Raw genomic sequence first — 17,535 nt, forward strand, 5'->3', positions numbered from 1 at the left:
TGCCTTGCCTACACAGAAATCTGGCAGAGTGAGGTTCAAACAGGAAGAGCCCTTCAGTTCACAGGAATTCAAACTCCATTTTCCAGCAGGTCAGAGGTTCACATATGTTGGGGTGACAGCAGGGTTGAGCTCCTGCGGGGGTAAAGCAGGTAGTCCACGAAGTGAACTGCAGCAGTTCACAACAGCCATGAGGCAAGGGCTCGGCTAGTGTCCCGGTGTTCTCCTTCACCCCAGTTTTTATGACTTTCCCAAAGCTAACCTGAAGTTCGTATCTAAGCTTGTTGGTAAACCAGCAGAACACACTCATGGCCTTTTGAGACAGATCTACCCCTCAGATTGCTTCTGGAGGTAGGGCAGAGTGCAGCACTTTTATCCCCAAATTTATATTCAGATGGGAATGAACCCCAGCATAGACATCACACAAGCATCACAACCTGCTGGTGCCCAGTGAAACACATTGAAGAAAGGGGATGTTGAGGTAGCACACATATTGCTTCTCTGGACCTTGCAATAACCTGCAATCCTTCAGTCCCTGAGGCTCCTGCACTGGCTAACCTTAACTGGGTCTTCTGTCAGCACAGAGAGTGATGCTGGTCCTTTGATTACTTCTTTCCCTAGATTCTCTGCAGTCTGTGTGGTCTCTGCTTTTCCCTTTATCTCCCTCTCCAAAGAGGTCTTCCTTCTCTCTCCAGAGCTGCATCTGAGACCCTACTAGGAAGTCTTAAACCTTTTTCCAGAAAGCCCTTCTCATACACACACTACTCCAGGTCTCCCCCATGCTTCATACTCTTCCCTAATCCAACTTCGTTATGCTTACTTCTCATTTTGCTAGTACTCCTCCTTCCCACCTCATGCCCCAAGATTCTCCATTTTCTCTTCTTTCCCTCTCATCCTCAATGTGCCTTCTGCAGTCTCCTCCAGTCCGTACTGCCTAATCCCAACCATCCTCCTCATATCATGCATAGGCATTTTCCCATATCCTGTTTTCCACCCTTCTTGAGGAATCACCTGTGGTAATCCTCTCCCACCACTCTGAATTTGCTTGGCAATCCTATGCTGCCATGCTTTTTATACTCCATCACAACACATACACCACTACTTTCTGAATGTCCTTAAGTGACTTGTTCCCCACTCTGAAAAACTGTTTCTTCCATTCCTGTTGGGGAGCACAGGCTAAAACCAGGGTCCTCTTGGCACCTGCAGCCCAGTTGTTAGTATTACCTCAGCAGTGACTCTTCCCTCTCCAATATCCCCTCACATACTGCAGATCTGCGATTGTTCATTACCTTGTCTCCTTCCACCAAGCTGCTCAACTCCACCACTTTCTCCCAGGCTGTTCCTGCCTCAGTCTCGTCCCTGCTCTCCCCCTCCACTCCTTATTGCTAAGCCCCTGTACAAGAGCATCCCCAGAAGAAACAATGTTGCTCCAGCAAGCACAGGGCCTGGCTCCTGCACCAGAGCCCCTTCTAATAGATGGGAAAAGGAAAAAACCACCTGCAAACTGGACAGCATCCTACCCCCTCTGAAATAGGGGAGACCGACCCTCCTGAAGAGGAGCACTGTTTCAAAGAGGGACAAGTGATCTGTGAAGTTCAGTTTACCTCAGTGAGAGCCACTTCTCTAAGTGCTCATATATTATTCCAAAAAAAGCAGTGGAAATGCTTTGGGGTATCTTCAGCTCATTTTCCCTTGCTAAAGAAAGAAACAGGCAAAAATTATTTGGTTTGTTTTAATTGATCACTGGTTAAGTCATAATACATTTCAAAGCAAAATCTTTTCAAGGACATTGTGCCAAACATTAAACCTATTCATTTTTTTAAAACAAGGTTTAATTTGACTATTTTACCTTTATATACATACAAGTATAGATTTTCATTTCACTAGTAGCAAAACTACCCAGTACATTGTGTTTTCTGATGAAAGATGGCAAAAATAGGACTCGAATATATATTTTGTCTTTCTGCCCACTCCAAATCAGAAAAATCACCGATACAGAAAGTACAATCACAACTACTAGTAATTACAGTAAGGATCTCAGAACAAGCCAAGTCCTCATCATGGAGATGACAATTGCTTCTAGAAGACTAAACAGCAAATATACAGTACATTCCACTAAAGAGGGTTTCAGGAGCTCTCACAATGCCTCTTAATCCTCTGTTAGTAATAAAAACTTCCATGACAAACATGTATCCTTCATAAAACGACTGAGTTATTTTTGGAGCACATGTTCAAAGTCTGATGCAGCCTAAGCTGCGGTTTACAATAAGCTCACTCAGAGAGCAAGCAAACATTGCAAGATTGATCAATATTAGAACAGCAGCTCAACTGAGTCATCCCATCGCTTAATACACAACCACCTGGGACATTGCTGCCAGCCACTCATGATCTGGTAAACAGAACCACTCTGCACTAGGGACAGACTCAAGTGGTGGGAAATTATACATTCCTCCTACAGCTTTGGCAGGTCAATCACCTGCAAGTTCTTGACATAAAAGTGTCAACTGACCAATAAAGCACAGGCAACTGTACAGGACTTCAGAACTTATTTACAAAGCATTGATTACACTGCAATTGTTAGACAATTCAGGACAAAGCTAAGGAGCAAAATCACCACATTTATGCAACCCCTGAAATATTTCCTTTGAAAAGCAAAGAATGCTATGGCCAATGACCATGCAAACATACATTGACACCAACTAGAAGCTGTTGTCAGGTCTTGGGAGGTGGAATAGCTTGTGTAGCCCAGCAATCCCAAAGGGCAGCTGAGACCTCAGTTATGCTCAGGCTCTGGTTCTGTTAGTGCAACATATTAATCCTCTGCATGCAGCTTTGAGACAAACTCAGGAAGGAACTCATTTTATGCCTGGCAGGACAACTTTGGAGGAACTTTCTGGAATCAACAAGAAAATCCAGATAAGCAAGGCATTTATTTCATGAGCACAAATTATTCATAAATGCAATACCAAAAACTTTGTCACTGTTGCATGGAAGTGTTCTCAATTAGCACTGTTGTAGATTTTGTTTTCTATAACTGCTGGAAAAAGCTACCACTGATTAGCAAACTATTTGAACTTCACCCAAGTGACAAAGCAGAGGGACTTTTCCTCCATTTCATGCCTCTGTATCAGTACCCACTAGCAATATTAACTGCTTGATTTAATACGGATGTGAGCTTAACTGCTCACTTTGCTTTCTCTTCCCTGCTGATAAGTCAACTCCGACAGCAGTAGGAAACAACAGATGGAACCAACTGGTATCTGCTAGACGGTCAAAAACATTGCGCTCTTCCTCCTTTGGCAGGTCCTACCACATGGACTCTTAACACTTTCTTATTCACTGATCTCTTTCAACAGCTAGGTTGTCCGGCTCTCCAAATCTTACAACTAACAACCAACTTCAGAAATAACTAGTGGAAACCAGCCTCATTTTATAGGCCCTCCTCCATAGCAACACCTTCAAAAAAGCCAATCTTCTTGTACTGCCACTTGTCTATAATCAGTCAGTAGCACTTCCAAAAAAGGCTGGAAAAGCAGGAAACACAGAAACGTTTTGCCTACCAGTTTAGACCAGTCTTTAAGCATAAGCAGAAGTCAGCCAGCAAAGAGTGAATGAGGGAATAACTTTCAGATGCCTGTTAGAATCCAGATGTTCTCTACTGTTCTCTCAATCTATATCGCATTGTTTTTACTTTGCTTCTGCAATAGCAGTTGACACTACCCAATTTTAAGAACTGGATCCTGTGAGGCTGCAATGAACAGTTACACTTCTTTTCCACTAACAGACAAAAAGAAACTTCAAACAAGAAACATGGTCCAGAAGGCACAATGAGGTGCAAGAGAAAAGGAGAAGCTTCACAACAGAGCTTTCAGTGCCACATGTGAAGTCTGGTATCTTCAGCCCTGGTGACACCACTTCCATTTACCTGAACCTCAAGTTTTGCAATCAGCAGAAGCAGATAAAAATCTAGCTTTCAGGGCATTATTTCATTTCACCATTTAAAAATCTAACTGTGCATGGCATAACAAGCTGGAATGGAAACTCTGCATTTTACATCCACAGAATTCAAACTTTCTGACCAAGTCTCAGCTTAATCAATTTTCTTGTAGTATATATTGAAATTCTTTCAATTCATGGGACATTAATAATATAACTATAGTGACATACATATATGATGGTTTGGGTACAGTCCTATCCTGTAAAGCACACAACCGTGAAGTTCAGAGGGTGTGAAAGGGAAGAGCACTTACATACAACTTTTACCATTTCTGATGGCTATTTCTAGAGGAGTTCAAATAGATCTTCTTGGACTTTTGTCTTTGAACAACTCCTTTAACAGCAACATTGTTTAAGACTTAATTTAAGTTTACATAAAGTTCCCCTTGATTTGCCTCTTCCAGATTCCATTAGAAGAACGTAATGTATAAGCCTTAAACCTGTTCCTCGTGATGTTTTATAATCTAAACACAGCATGCATTTACTGTGCTCATGCTCATTACTAAATGAAATTTCAAAATTTAAAAAGGCCTTACTGAAACTCTGCCTTTTTTGTACATTCCTGTATGCAGCACTGTTAAACATCAGTTAAACAAAAACAAAACCAAAGCACTGTCAAGATTTTAGAGTATACTGGATTTGTAGAGTCTTTCCTATATTCCTGGAATCTAAACTCAAAAAAGAGAAAGCAACAGTATAGAGGTGGTCAGGTAGTTCCCTCACTGAGGGCCAGAGCTGCTTAAGCCATAAAACAAGTTGAGGGTTTCTTCCAAAATTTGACTGATTTCAGTTACTGTCGAAATGCCAGTGGAAGAAACCACTGCCAAGCTTCATGATTCTCCAGATCTTTAAAAAGGGAAGTTGATTTCATGATATCTTCAGTTTCAAATAAAACACCTATGCTCTTTTCCTGCTCACTTAAAATCACACCTAAGGTTCTTCTCTGCTGCCCAATAAAACTTTGAAAACAAGAGGGAACAAAACACTAGAGAACTGGTATCACCCACAAAATGCTACCAAGCATACAAAGCAGACAGAAGATTTTTTCCTCCAAATTCCAGTGTGTTTTAAATCATGAACATATTCAAGAAAAGAAACTAGCAAAATATCCCTCCAAATTCAGGTCCCTGAATATGCTGAAATGAACAGTTTTTTAAAAAAGTATGCAGCCAGTCACTACAGGGCGGTGCATCTATTTTTAAGCCTATTACTATATATCATCTGCTTTAGACCTGTTTAAAAAAAAAAAAAAAAAGCATGCAGGTCTCCAACACATCTATTCTACCAGCAGAAGCCTTTAATTTCTACGGATGCAGACCCTGCATGACAAGAACTATGTCCCAATAAAAAAAAAAAATTAGTTCCTTTACTCTAAATGAGATGTTACCTATTTTCATGAAGGAGAAACCTGAGATTTAAGACTGCTTCGGAGCAGCAACTGAAATACAGTTGCAGCTCTGAATAATACATAACCTTCCACCTGATTCTGGCCTCTATATTTAAAAGAAATCACAGTAATTGAATATATGGTGTATATATCCAAACACACACCCTACTACAGAGAGACATTAACAGATAACTTAGATCTGAGCAACTATAAATTGCACCCCGTATTCACAAATTTCTATCCCATCAGCTCACAAGCTGGTTTGGCAGTAGAAAACCTCATGCAACGATACTGTTTACTCATCATTAGAAATCTCATTTTTTCCTGTTGCGCATTTGAAGAGTTGCATCTGACAATGTTATAGGTTACTTCTCAAATTAAGCATGAAAAATAGATACAATGGCAAGATGATTGAAATGTCTTTATCTACATAGATGGCTGAACTACATTGTTCCAAGAAAGAGCTACCAAAACTTTAATACACCATTTCTGACTTTTAGCATTTCCAAACTTGCTATGAGATTTGCAGTTTGTTATTATACAATTGGTCATTGGCATTTATTTACTCCAGCACTACTGAAAAATTGCCACTATAAGATGGATGACAAAAATGGCAAGTTTTGTTCTCAAGTTGGGTCTTTACCTATTTTGTACCAGCCAGCGCGTGGAAAGTGTAGGAGCAGAAATGTGACACTACCAGTGAACCTTAATATTTTCACATACACTGATGTCATGCGTATCTCAAAATACAGAAGTTCAGACATGCAGAAAAAAATTAAAGCACTCTAAATGCTCTCCAGAGGACTTGTAAAGTAACATGTACTCATAACAGAGTAAAATGGTTTGTGCTCGCACTTCAGCTTTCAGAATAACAGTTTCTATCATAGTAAAGTCCATTGGAAGGCACATTCCACTGAAATCAGAAGCAAAAGATACAATTTAAAGAACTAGGAAAATAAGCACTGGTCAGATAGTATTGCCTTCCAAAATTTGTAATTAATAAAAGGGGAACATGCAGATCTTAAAGTCAAGATTTGTTTCTATTGTTCATGATCTGTTAAAAAACAGCAATTCTGGCTGACTTTCCCACAGCTGGGATCTTTGACTAAACAACTAGTTGATTCATTGTAAGTAACACAGGTATTGTCTGAAAACATTTTAATTTACAGAATGATTATCAGATTGATTACATAAAATAAAACTGAAAATATACACCTTCAGATTTGAGATAAGCCAAGCAAATGCACTGCCAATGACTAAAGCACTTTGAGTAAGGCGACAGGTAAACATCAAAATCAAATCACGTAAAACTAATGAGAATAACAAATTGAGGGAAAGAGTCTTTAAACAAAGATCTGTGGATCTGGAATGATTTACAATTGATACTAGTATACCAGATACCAGGAAACATCATTAAAATCCCATTTTACCATATTTAAAATTGAAAGGAAATCTCTACTTCCAGACTGATTCTTAAAGTACTGAGCAGCTGTTTGCTTAATGCATCTATATAATGCCTTATACTACAAAATATATCATATTTAAACGCATGATTTCAAACTGTTCTGAAATCACAGAAAAGTATTTCCTAAATTGTAGGCGCAGTAAGGTCATGACAGAGCTCAGCTCCATGGCTCAGCCTCATATTACTGGAAAAAATTCTGTAAGAGGTGAAGTTTTAGAACAGGGACTTTGATCCCTGGTTTTCAAACTCTGACCATGCATCACTCAATTCCATGAAGATCATTTTGGCATACTGCTCATAAGGCTGTCCTGTGGCCTGAAAATAAACAGAACAAAAGTATAAAATAGTAGGAATTATGATGTGGCTTAGGAAAGACTTCATCCTCTTTCATTTGCTATTATAATGAACACAAGACTATAATTTTGCAAACACAGCTCAGTCCCCAATTACCACAGAGTTGAAGCCTCGATTTCCTTACATTACTTAAAACTTTTAGTGTAATTGTTAAATTGAAACTGTGCTAAAACTACTTGCTATGAGAAGAACAGCTGGAAAACTATATTTTTAGAAAATAGCTCTGAAAAAACCAAATTTGCTCACTGTAAGAATTATTCCTGACAGTCCTTGCACTAGCACATAGCAATAAGATTTAAGCACTGTTTCCAAGAATGCTCCTTTTGGATGATACTTCCTGGAGAAACATCTGTTGCTGGTTACGAACAATGTTCAGGTTCAACATTAAACACACTGAACTTTTTGCTCAATGGACAAGTGAGACAGAGCTACTGATTCCCTGCCTACTTTACAGCAGTCAAACCAGCCTCTGCAGTTAGTAAATATCCAGTCCCATAGGCCATAAGCCATTGTAATAGGTTCTTTAACACAAGAGGGAAGCCTTAATTTCTCCTCTGGTAGCTTCCTCCTTTCCCCTGCTGCTCAGCTTTTCCCAGGTGTAGCACTTAAAGCAGCTCACAAAAAGGACCCTAAAGTGTCAGAAAAGAAATCAAGAAAAAGACAACTGTCACATCTGACACTGATGAATCTGAGGGCTTGCACAAACAGCTCAAACCAGCATAAGGGTGGAAAAACAACACATGGTCAGAGATAGGAAAAAAGAAGGAGAAGAAAAAGGGATGGTCTTGTTTGTTATGGATGCAACAAGACAGATTTATTCAACTACTACTGACACACCAACCAAGGCATGCATTAATATTCAAATCAAGTATATTTAACATAGCTATATGTAAGAAATTGCCTAGAATAATGTTTCGGAAGAAATTTTCATACACTGGGAAATTAACAGCAGCAGAAAAATGCAAGTTCTTCATAGCCAACTGGAATTTTGTGTAATATATTTTTCAATTGCTGAGTGATTTCCAGCAGAGGTTTAACTGTTCCCCCCCCACCACCAAGTTTTGCTGTGGTAGACTCTGGGTCTTCATATAGTAGTAAATAACTTTAGAAGACCTGAAAACTCAGCTAGTGGAAATAAAGTAGATTCCACTAATCTGCATTAAAGCTGCCAGAAGTCAGAACCCAGCCAAACTGATTTTAGTGCTCAGTATGACCTTCAAAGGATCTTTTACTTGCTAAGATTGGTCTGTTAAATTCTGTGCTGTGTCAGAATGACCGAAAAAAATCTGCACTATCTGGATGCCACAGGCTACCAAAATCAGAAGACTATCTAAGCAAAGTGCAAAGCATCTAAGTTGCTAATCAAGAAACAAGGCTGTGTGATCTGTCAGTGACAGTAAAAGCAGTTTCTATTCTTTCTTTCTAAAAGTAGAAGAAAGAGAAAGCCAGCGGAACACTCACCTTGTCTGGATGAACTACAAGTACTGCTTTCCTATAGTACTTCTTAACTTGTTCTGGAGTTACCAAATCTGCCATACTAACTGGTTTCCACTTGTTTTCCCCTTCCCAAAGCACAGTATGAAGAGTGGATATTAATGCTCTGATGTTTCTCTCCTTTCCCTCAATCCATTCAAGAATCTGGGAAAAACAGAATGCATAAGAACTTCATTGCAACAACACATGTAAACATCCTCATTCTTTCTAGACACATAACCCTCACTCATTACTCTGTACAAGGTTACAAGATTAAGACCTATTCTAGTTGGCATGCTGTTCTCTTCACCCCAGTCTTAATGTTCTTCAATCAGTTATCCAAGGTTGCTAGCCAGTCACATTTTACATCTACCACTAGAAATTCCCATATATTAGTTTGACTATAGAGATTCAGTCATGACAAGAGAAATTACTGAGATAGTTACCAATTATAAAATCCTGTATCATTAATGACAAGAAAATTGAGAAGAGTAATTAAAAACATCTGTTGCTACATTACTTTCCTGTGAGAGCATAACATTAATTTCTTTGCTGTCTTTAAGATTCCTACCTGACTGGTACACAAAAGTTCCAAATCATGCACATTAACCATTAATGACTACTTCAGTAATCTGTAAAATGCACAACTGACATGTTCTTTCAGATATCCCCTTGAAAGTTAATTAGAATAATCAGTCATTTCACAGACTTTATATCACAATATTCAAACTACTGTGATAGAGTGAAACAGCACCTTCATTTAACATGACATTATGTAATACGAAATTCTGTGCCCTCTACCAGTGCTGAGTATCATAATAAAACATTCATTTCTGTTTACAGTGATTTATGTTAAAGGATAGTCCTGCAAGCTCTGCACACTTCAGATAAGATGTTTTGTAAGAACAATTTCAAGGACCCCTCCAAAATTCTTTTCTAAAGCACAACAAGGACTTCAAACACAATTGTGAAAATATATTAATGCTTAGTGTTATCAACAAGTAATATAACAAAAAACTAAACAGCTGATTAGATAACATCCCACAGACTATAAAAACTTCTATTTAATAGTGTATCTCTAAAATAGCATTGTTTAGTAATTTCTCAGGATGTCAGTAGTAGTAGTTTACTAGTAAATGCAAGTAAATGCTCAAACTGAAAACAGCTCATCTCATTTTCCTGTTCTTTAAAAATTACAGTTCTATATTAACAATTAAATCAGTCTTTGCTGGGGAAACAATTCTGGCTTAAAAAACAGACCAGCAACAGTGCTGGTTCTTAAGTTCTCCAAGTTTAGCTGAAAGAAAAGGGAAATCTCTCTCCCTCTTAATTGTCAGTAGTAAGTTACTCATAGTCAACAAGTCTAGTTTACAATTAGGCAATGGCCTTTTATTAATAAATGGCTAGCTTTAACGAACAGAATATCAGGAGAGAGGTACCTAACTTCAAAACTAAGGTTGTATCCAAATTGTTCTCTTGAATTTCAGTTGTGTTACAATATTCTTCATACTATGAAGCCCAGTTTTCCCCATATTTTTCTGCCCATTATACTCTTTTCCCCTTTCCATTAAAAGAGAAATAAAAAAATCAATTCTTATCATTTCATGCAAGAGGCATGCAAGATTACATTACCATCCCTTCTAAACTTTTTAGCTTAGAACAGCATACCTGCAACACAACTCATTACATCTCTGCTGCTTTGTTATCCCCACATTTATATGAAAGTTTTACCAATTCAGAAACCTTTGGGGGCTTACACACTTTGTGCAGTAATATCCCTGCTACTTCATTACCCACTGAATGTAGTTTATGCTAATTTGTACAATCACATGACAAGATCATTCACTGCAAATAAAATATTTCTGCTTTATCCATTTCTTCTGTCACTCACTGTATCTTCCTGCTGTTACCAGCACTTCTAAGCAAAAGCTCAGATTTATCCTTGAATCAAAATCATTATTAAACAAACCTTCAGTTTTAAGGGGTCCATATCTTTTGACATTTCTTGTTTTCTCATCTCAGCAATGGTCTTTGGTCCCTTTTTATCAGATTTAGCTGAAAACCCTTGATTAGATAGGAGATCCTCGAAGTCATTTTCTGAAACCTTTGGCTTTTGACCTATAAAAGGAAAAAAATCATATAACTTGGAGAAATGCAAGGCACTTAGATACAAGTGTCTGGCATTTCTCATTACCATGATGAATACCCTGGAGTAGCTTGATAAACTCTAAAACACTAAAAGACAGGAATAGAAGTGGTCAATGACAAGGTTTCAGTCCAGCAATACAGACCCTCATACATGTGACAACCAATCACTTTTATATCCTTTTTCAGTAATTGCAAGTAGATTTGGGGGAGTGGGTGCATACTTTTACTTATTAGGGTTTTTAGAAATGATTACTTAATAGAAAAAAACTATTTCCTGTGCAGTAGTTTCACATGACCATATATTCTAGTCAAGAATGTACTGTACATTTAAGTATGTTGAAACTTACATAAAATAATAAAGCATTAAAATATCAACAAGAACAGTTGTTATAGGAAACAGGTTTTAACTGTATCCCAAAATTTTACTTTTTCAGCAAATCATTAAATAATTGAGTTTGGAAGGGTCCTCTGGATATCATCTAGTGCAATCCCCTCAATGACAGCAACAACTAGATTGCTAAGAGTATTGCTCAGCTGCAGTTTAACTGTTTACTCAGGCTGAGATCCTACAATATCTCTGGGTCCTTGTTCTGGGGTTTGACCACATTCACTGTGAAAGTTTTCCTGTTATCCAGACATCCCTACATTACAACTTCTGCCTCCTGCCTGTCATTCTATCCCTCCCTCCAGATGCAGATCAGAATCATTTCAACTTACAGGACTCCTCGTTGTTCAATGATGTGTCAGCTAAGAGGAAGCATTATTCTGATACCAATACACCAGTAAAATAATATTTTCCAAAAGATAAGTGTAGAGGTCATGCCCATCCCTGTACCTCTAGATTTGCATATTTGTCTGGAATATTTTAAGGGAATGGTTCCAAGGACAATGATTCCCTCCCTATTCCCATCCCCATTTAAAACAAATTTCCCACAAGTTTAAGCTCAATCATTTTTAAGACTAGCTATTACTCTTCAGTTAGGGAGAACGCTTGCATCATTTTGCCTGTGTATCCGTAAGTCAACTAGCAGGAAGCAATGGTATAAACCACTTCTCCCTACATGCATGTAAATTTACCTTTCTAATCAGGAGATACAAAAACATCATCCATCTGGGTTAACAAATATAACCTTGAGACTTTACACTCAAATTTGCAAAGTTTGCATAGTTAGCTCCTCTTTGTGATAGTCCAGTGTAGCTTTCCAAAAGCAGGACAAACCTCTCAACCTCTTTTGATTTCTACTAAATATCATTTACATGCAAATAAAAAGATGAAGGTGCAACAGTTTCTTCAGCCAAAAGCACATTTTACTGATTTTACACACGCCATTACACTAATATCTTCAGAAAGCTTACCAAAGCCTGGAGTTCTGACTCCTCTTTCCTCTCGTCCTCCAATCACACTGAAGTTTACTGTATAATTGGGTTTAGCTGGTGTGCTGGGTTTAGTTTGGGACTGCCACGAAGTACTCTGTGGTTTTGTGTTTTTCTGCCACTGATTTCCTGACTTCTGAGATGAAGCAGACTTCTGACCAAACCCGCTAGTTGGGAATCCACCACTGGAGGGACCTAACAATAAATACTCATTCAGTAGTTGTCCATCTTGGTATCTGTCACCTATTCAATGCAGTAAACCAGTTTCCAACCTTGACATCTAATCACAGTTTACAGTGATGCTAATATTAAAGGGAAAGCATAGCAGAAAAGTGCATGTAAAACAATAAAATATTAAGCGTTTGAATAACACATAACTTGGATTACAGGAATTAAAGCCATTACTGGAAGTTTTCCCAGCTCTTAAACCTCAAGCCTGCAATTGTTAGTTTTAGCAGAAGCATTCGCTTGTCTCAGGCAGGCACATACACATCAGAAAAATAAACTGCGCATTGACAGTAGTTCCTCCTGCCAATTCATTATATTTCAGTGTCTGTCACAGCGCGTACCAAAAGATCCTGAAAGACTAATTATACGATCAAAGCGTAGCATATTTTGAAAGCAGCAATTTGAAAATATTCTCAGTCTTTTCTTGAGCAATTTCTTGTATAAGAAAGATGAGAGAGCTATTCTGTAGGAGCATTATCAGGTAATGTTACAAACAAGAGGAAAAACGCTGAAGCCTGTTATCACCACCATTGTATGCTCCAGCCTGTGTGTATCAACATAATATTGCCTTGATTTGTATGACCCCATTTCCCTTCATTAAAGCCATATAGAGCCATTTAGTGGCTTCAGCTGATATTTACTCTGGCAAAAACATCTATGGCCTTTTCGCCACACCATTATACCCAAGGTAAGCAACTGAGCAGAAAAAAGTTTTGCTATTTTTAATTCACTAGTCCGTTCTCAATCACGAAGACTAGCCTGAGATCTATTATTCAAAACTCAGCCACGATTAGATTGCTCTTGATTGACTTCCTTCAGAAAGATTTCTAGAAAATCAGTTTCCTTGACAACTTGCAATGTAACATCTCATGGCATAAACTCACAACAGAAAAAACAGCATGGTGGCTGAATTTAGATATGCCTAGAGCTTTTGGAAAAGAAAATTTTTACACCACATTTATGCTAGCCAAGAACAGATTTAGATCTCCTCCTGGCAGAACAATTACCTAAAAATGCCAAAATATATTCAAGACCAGTGGTCAAATATGGTTTTACAGCTTAAATCAGTCAGAAAGTTTAATGAACTTTACTTTAAACTTTGATGAACTAATGAACTTTAAAAAAGTAAGACATTTTAAGGCAGTGTTGATTAATAAGCTTATGATCCCATTTCATTAATCCATTTTTCTCAAGGAAATAATGTCTGCATCTCCACTTATTTTCTTATCCAGCTGATGATAATCAGAATTTAACTTTCAGCTGAAACATTCCTGCTCCATTCCTGTTTCTAATTATGCCATTTTCCTCTGATACACACCATGGAGCCTTAGAGAAAAAAAAAAAAAAAAAATCACCCAGACAGCTTTGTCAGGCCAGACATGTACACTCAATTTCTCTTTCAGAATTGGTTCCCCAGCCACAGGTACTCCTGATAGCGTACACATTCGTAGCTACTGTATATATTTATAACAGCTTATAAAGATGTTTCACCAGTGCCTTGTACAATACAACATACTACGCTTCTAAACACCTCCATTGATATAATCTAGGATTGCACTGCCTTTTTCATAAAAGCATCTACTTGGAGAGTCACTCTAAACCAGCTCCATCTGTCATTTCTAACCTGTTAGCTAAAAATTCTTGCTTCCAGACTAAGTACATGATCTTGCACACTGAAAAACAATCTCATTCCATTACTCTTGCAAATCATCCTATATTTATCACTTCAAGACTATCCAGCTCTTCCTATAGGATAAGCAAACACTTCATTGTCTCAACAGCACATTCCTACTTTCTCGTGCAAGATTATTACTGAAATTAAGAGGACCAACTCAATTACTACTCAGTTTACTCCTAGTATAATACTACTACTTTTAGCTATCATTTTTGAACTGCTAGTATAGCACTACAATTAAGCAGGCTTCACTCAGAACACTTTCAGAATAATACTTTTGTATGTAAAGTTCAAAACACTACTAACAAACAACCCTAAATTCCAGCTCTTCTCTCTGAAAATCCATATCAGTACTGAGAATTTTAACAGAGTAATGTTCCTCCTGAAAGCTAACTGGAAGAGTAAGGAATCAATCCAAACCTTGTAAAAATCAGTGCAGTTCCTTCCATTGGTTCAACATCCTTTATACCTACATGTCAACATCAAAGATAAGTTACTGGATTTTTTTTCTTCTCATACTATCTATAAAGAGTTAACATGTCCACAGTTTCCTGAAATATTAAATTTAGTTATTTTAGAAATTGCTTACTGCAGAGCAGCCTGATCGGAGTTACTCCAGTACTTTAAGTTTTGCAAGTAATGACGCACAGGCAACAGAAGCCACACATTGTATGTTACACTGTATTCCAGTAAAGATAATTTCACTGAGAGGATATTTGATCTAACAGAAACACAGTATTAACTATTAGGGCAACAGGATAAAGCTTTTACCTAGAAACCTAAATATAAGTATGTTGCAAGCTTCAAGTGACAGCCATGCAAATCACTCATATGGGTAAGTCTGATATGGTATAGTTGTCAAAATTAGTTACGAAGCTAACTTCCAGAGCACTGGTAACGTTACCTGTGTCAACACCTCATGTTCCAGTTCACCTTACTGCTTACAAGCAGCTGCTGGATCCTTTTCTTTCTTGAAATGGATTTGGGAGGAGTTTTTTCTGCTGTCTTTTGCATATGAGTTATCAAGGATTGCCAGTGTGTAAAAGAGGTGAATCAGTTTCCCTTACCTTTAACATTTACTTTACAGAAAACACTGGCTCTTCAAAGCTACTGCCTCCTTATCCTACTACTTTGGCATGCAAAGATGCATAGAATTCATCACAACCTACCAAATTACTACTCTGGGGAAATCAAGAATAGTTGTAAAGTGCCAGAAGATTGGCTTCAGCACCTCATCCTCTTCCTGTTCCAAACAAAGGATGAAGTACATTTCTGCAACTTGGTAATTACAGGCTGTTCTGAATTGCTGCTTCGACTCTTGGCATCCAATCTCATTGAAACAGCCACAAATTAGTAATTTGCTATGGCAATATGGACCTAAAATGCAAGTCAGCTCCTTTTACTGCCCTTACTTTTTCACGGTTTGAGAATGCCCCAGGGCTATTTGATTTTGGGTGAACAAAACATCCTGGAGACATTACTGTGGGATCTGCAGAATGACAAATGTTCATAATGCTGACGGAATTGGTATGGAAGTACAAGATGGGCACAAATCAGGCCCAATCACAACAGATTTTTGAGTAATGGGGCTATAAAGGACTACTGAATTAAATCAAAGTATTGAATCCAAAGGAAAATGGAACTGCCATTTTAGGTCTAAACAAGAACTTAATTCAGTTCTCCATTTTATATCCTTTATAGCATAGTATCAATGATAGATAAGAAACCTCATGCTCAGTTAGAATAGAAGACCCCTAGCTTCTCTTATCTTTTCAGCTAGATTCTGAAGCACTAAGTGCCTATCTTGTTCCTGAACCACAGCCATAATTATATTCTAAAATACAGTTCTGGAATTTTCACGCCATCCCTGTAAAGATTCAAGTCTTTTCTCGTTATATGTCCATTCTCAATAGCTGCGAAAAACTAGTTGTTACCAATTAAAAGAAAATTTTTTCTTCTGTATAAGCTATCAGTTACTTTTATTGGCAAAGAAGCAAATTAGAAAGTATCTGTTCTAAGTATTAGTATCTTAAAAGATCTTACCTGGAAGACTAGATCCAAGGTTGGCAAGATCAGCAAAAGGGTCGAAGTTTTGAGATTTAGCTTGGCTGAAAGATGGACCTGAAGATACACTGGACTGGCTCCCTGTGGTAAAAGCTTGACCTGTATAATAAGAAAATATATAAATGTATGTGTCACATTCAGGAATTCAGAAGAACCAGTAAAAGTACCATTTCCACAAGCACCCTAAGTACAACCTCCCCAGCATTTTGCTACATGGAATTTTTTACTCTGACAAGAGTCACTGTTACTAAAGGCAACAAACTATTTGGTTCTTCTGCTTTGAACTTATTCCGGGGACAAAAAGCAAAACAAAACTTCAAGCATCTTACTAAAGAGACTAAATATGGAGTCCTTTAATCAGTTAAAAAAAAATAAAGGCCTGAAGATGCAGTCAGCAGTTTCAGGTGGTTAAACAGACCAATTTGGAGTTTTTCTTATTCTATTCTAATAGAAGTATTTAATTCATACCTTCAAACAGAGTTGTCTTCAGTTGTGATGATGTCACATTGCTAGCTGTTGAGGACTCTACCCAAGAATCCCATCCACCTAAGAGATCAGGCTGGCTTGAAGATGATGATATTTTAGGTGGTTCTGCTGTTAAATTTCCTAAAAAAGAAAAAATTCATTATCTTTTAATGAAATCATCAGAACAAGAGACATTTTGCCATGAATACCTGTAGAACTGTAACCACGTTATCAGCTGGCCAACTACTTGTCTTGTGTAAATTCTCATTTAGTTTGCTGCACTCCATAGCACAGCCACATGCTGTTAAACAATACTTAGAAGGCTTACAGTACCACAATTCCTTCACTTGTACTTTTAAGCTTACCCAAACACTTCATAGTGAAGGTATTTTCATCCACAAGCACTGCTATGAATTCAACAGCTTAGGGCTCCTGGGCAAAAGGATTATCTAAGCTATTATTACTTGAGAGCACTTTACTGTTCCTAACAACACAGCAGGTAATCAGAAATCAGCAGTGCTTCAGGAATGGTGCTCTAAGTCACCGAGCAGCCCACAAACTAAGCAGTTGGAGCCAGGTAACTTCATTGTGCACATTTATCTTCAACAGACCATGCAGGACAAAGGGAATGTTTGGCAATCTAAGAAGCTTCCCTTTTAGGTCCAATATCTTAATGAATACACGCAATCAAAGATACAACACGAGTGTTCTCTTCTGGGAAAGGATTATAATGACTCATTATCTCCATGGACAAAAAGCCACTTTTCTATGTGTAAAGCAAAACCACAAAGACAATTTAAAATGGACCATCAGATAGTTAAAGTTCAGACGGATATAAAGGTGTGATACTAACTTCTAACATATGTCCTAACCAACATACAGGTTTCACTGCCATCTTCTCGTCCCCAA

General features: G+C 37.9%; 1 protein-coding gene across 4 annotated transcripts in view; it reads right to left on the reverse strand.

Annotated features, from left to right (window-relative positions):
• Positions 1–1,727: 1,727 nt before the first annotated feature.
• GAK (cyclin G associated kinase) overlaps positions 1,728–17,535 on the reverse strand; it is a 77,071-nt gene continuing 61,263 nt past the window's right edge. For all 4 annotated transcript variants that reach the window (XM_062599104.1, XM_062599105.1, XM_062599103.1 and 1 more), the window contains 6 exons: positions 16,630–16,767; positions 16,141–16,260; positions 12,177–12,389; positions 10,642–10,790; positions 8,661–8,837; positions 1,728–7,160 (listed from right to left, as the gene is read on the reverse strand). In XM_062599104.1, coding sequence (XP_062455088.1) covers positions 7,059–7,160; positions 8,661–8,837; positions 10,642–10,790; positions 12,177–12,389; positions 16,141–16,260; positions 16,630–16,767 — 899 coding nt within the window. In that variant the 3' untranslated portion in view covers positions 1,728–7,058. The remainder of the gene's footprint in view (positions 7,161–8,660; positions 8,838–10,641; positions 10,791–12,176; positions 12,390–16,140; positions 16,261–16,629; positions 16,768–17,535) is intronic.

The sequence above is a fragment of the Rhea pennata genome, chromosome Z, assembly GCF_028389875.1.
Source record: "Rhea pennata isolate bPtePen1 chromosome Z, bPtePen1.pri, whole genome shotgun sequence".
NCBI classification, from domain to species: domain Eukaryota; kingdom Metazoa; phylum Chordata; class Aves; order Rheiformes; family Rheidae; genus Rhea; species Rhea pennata.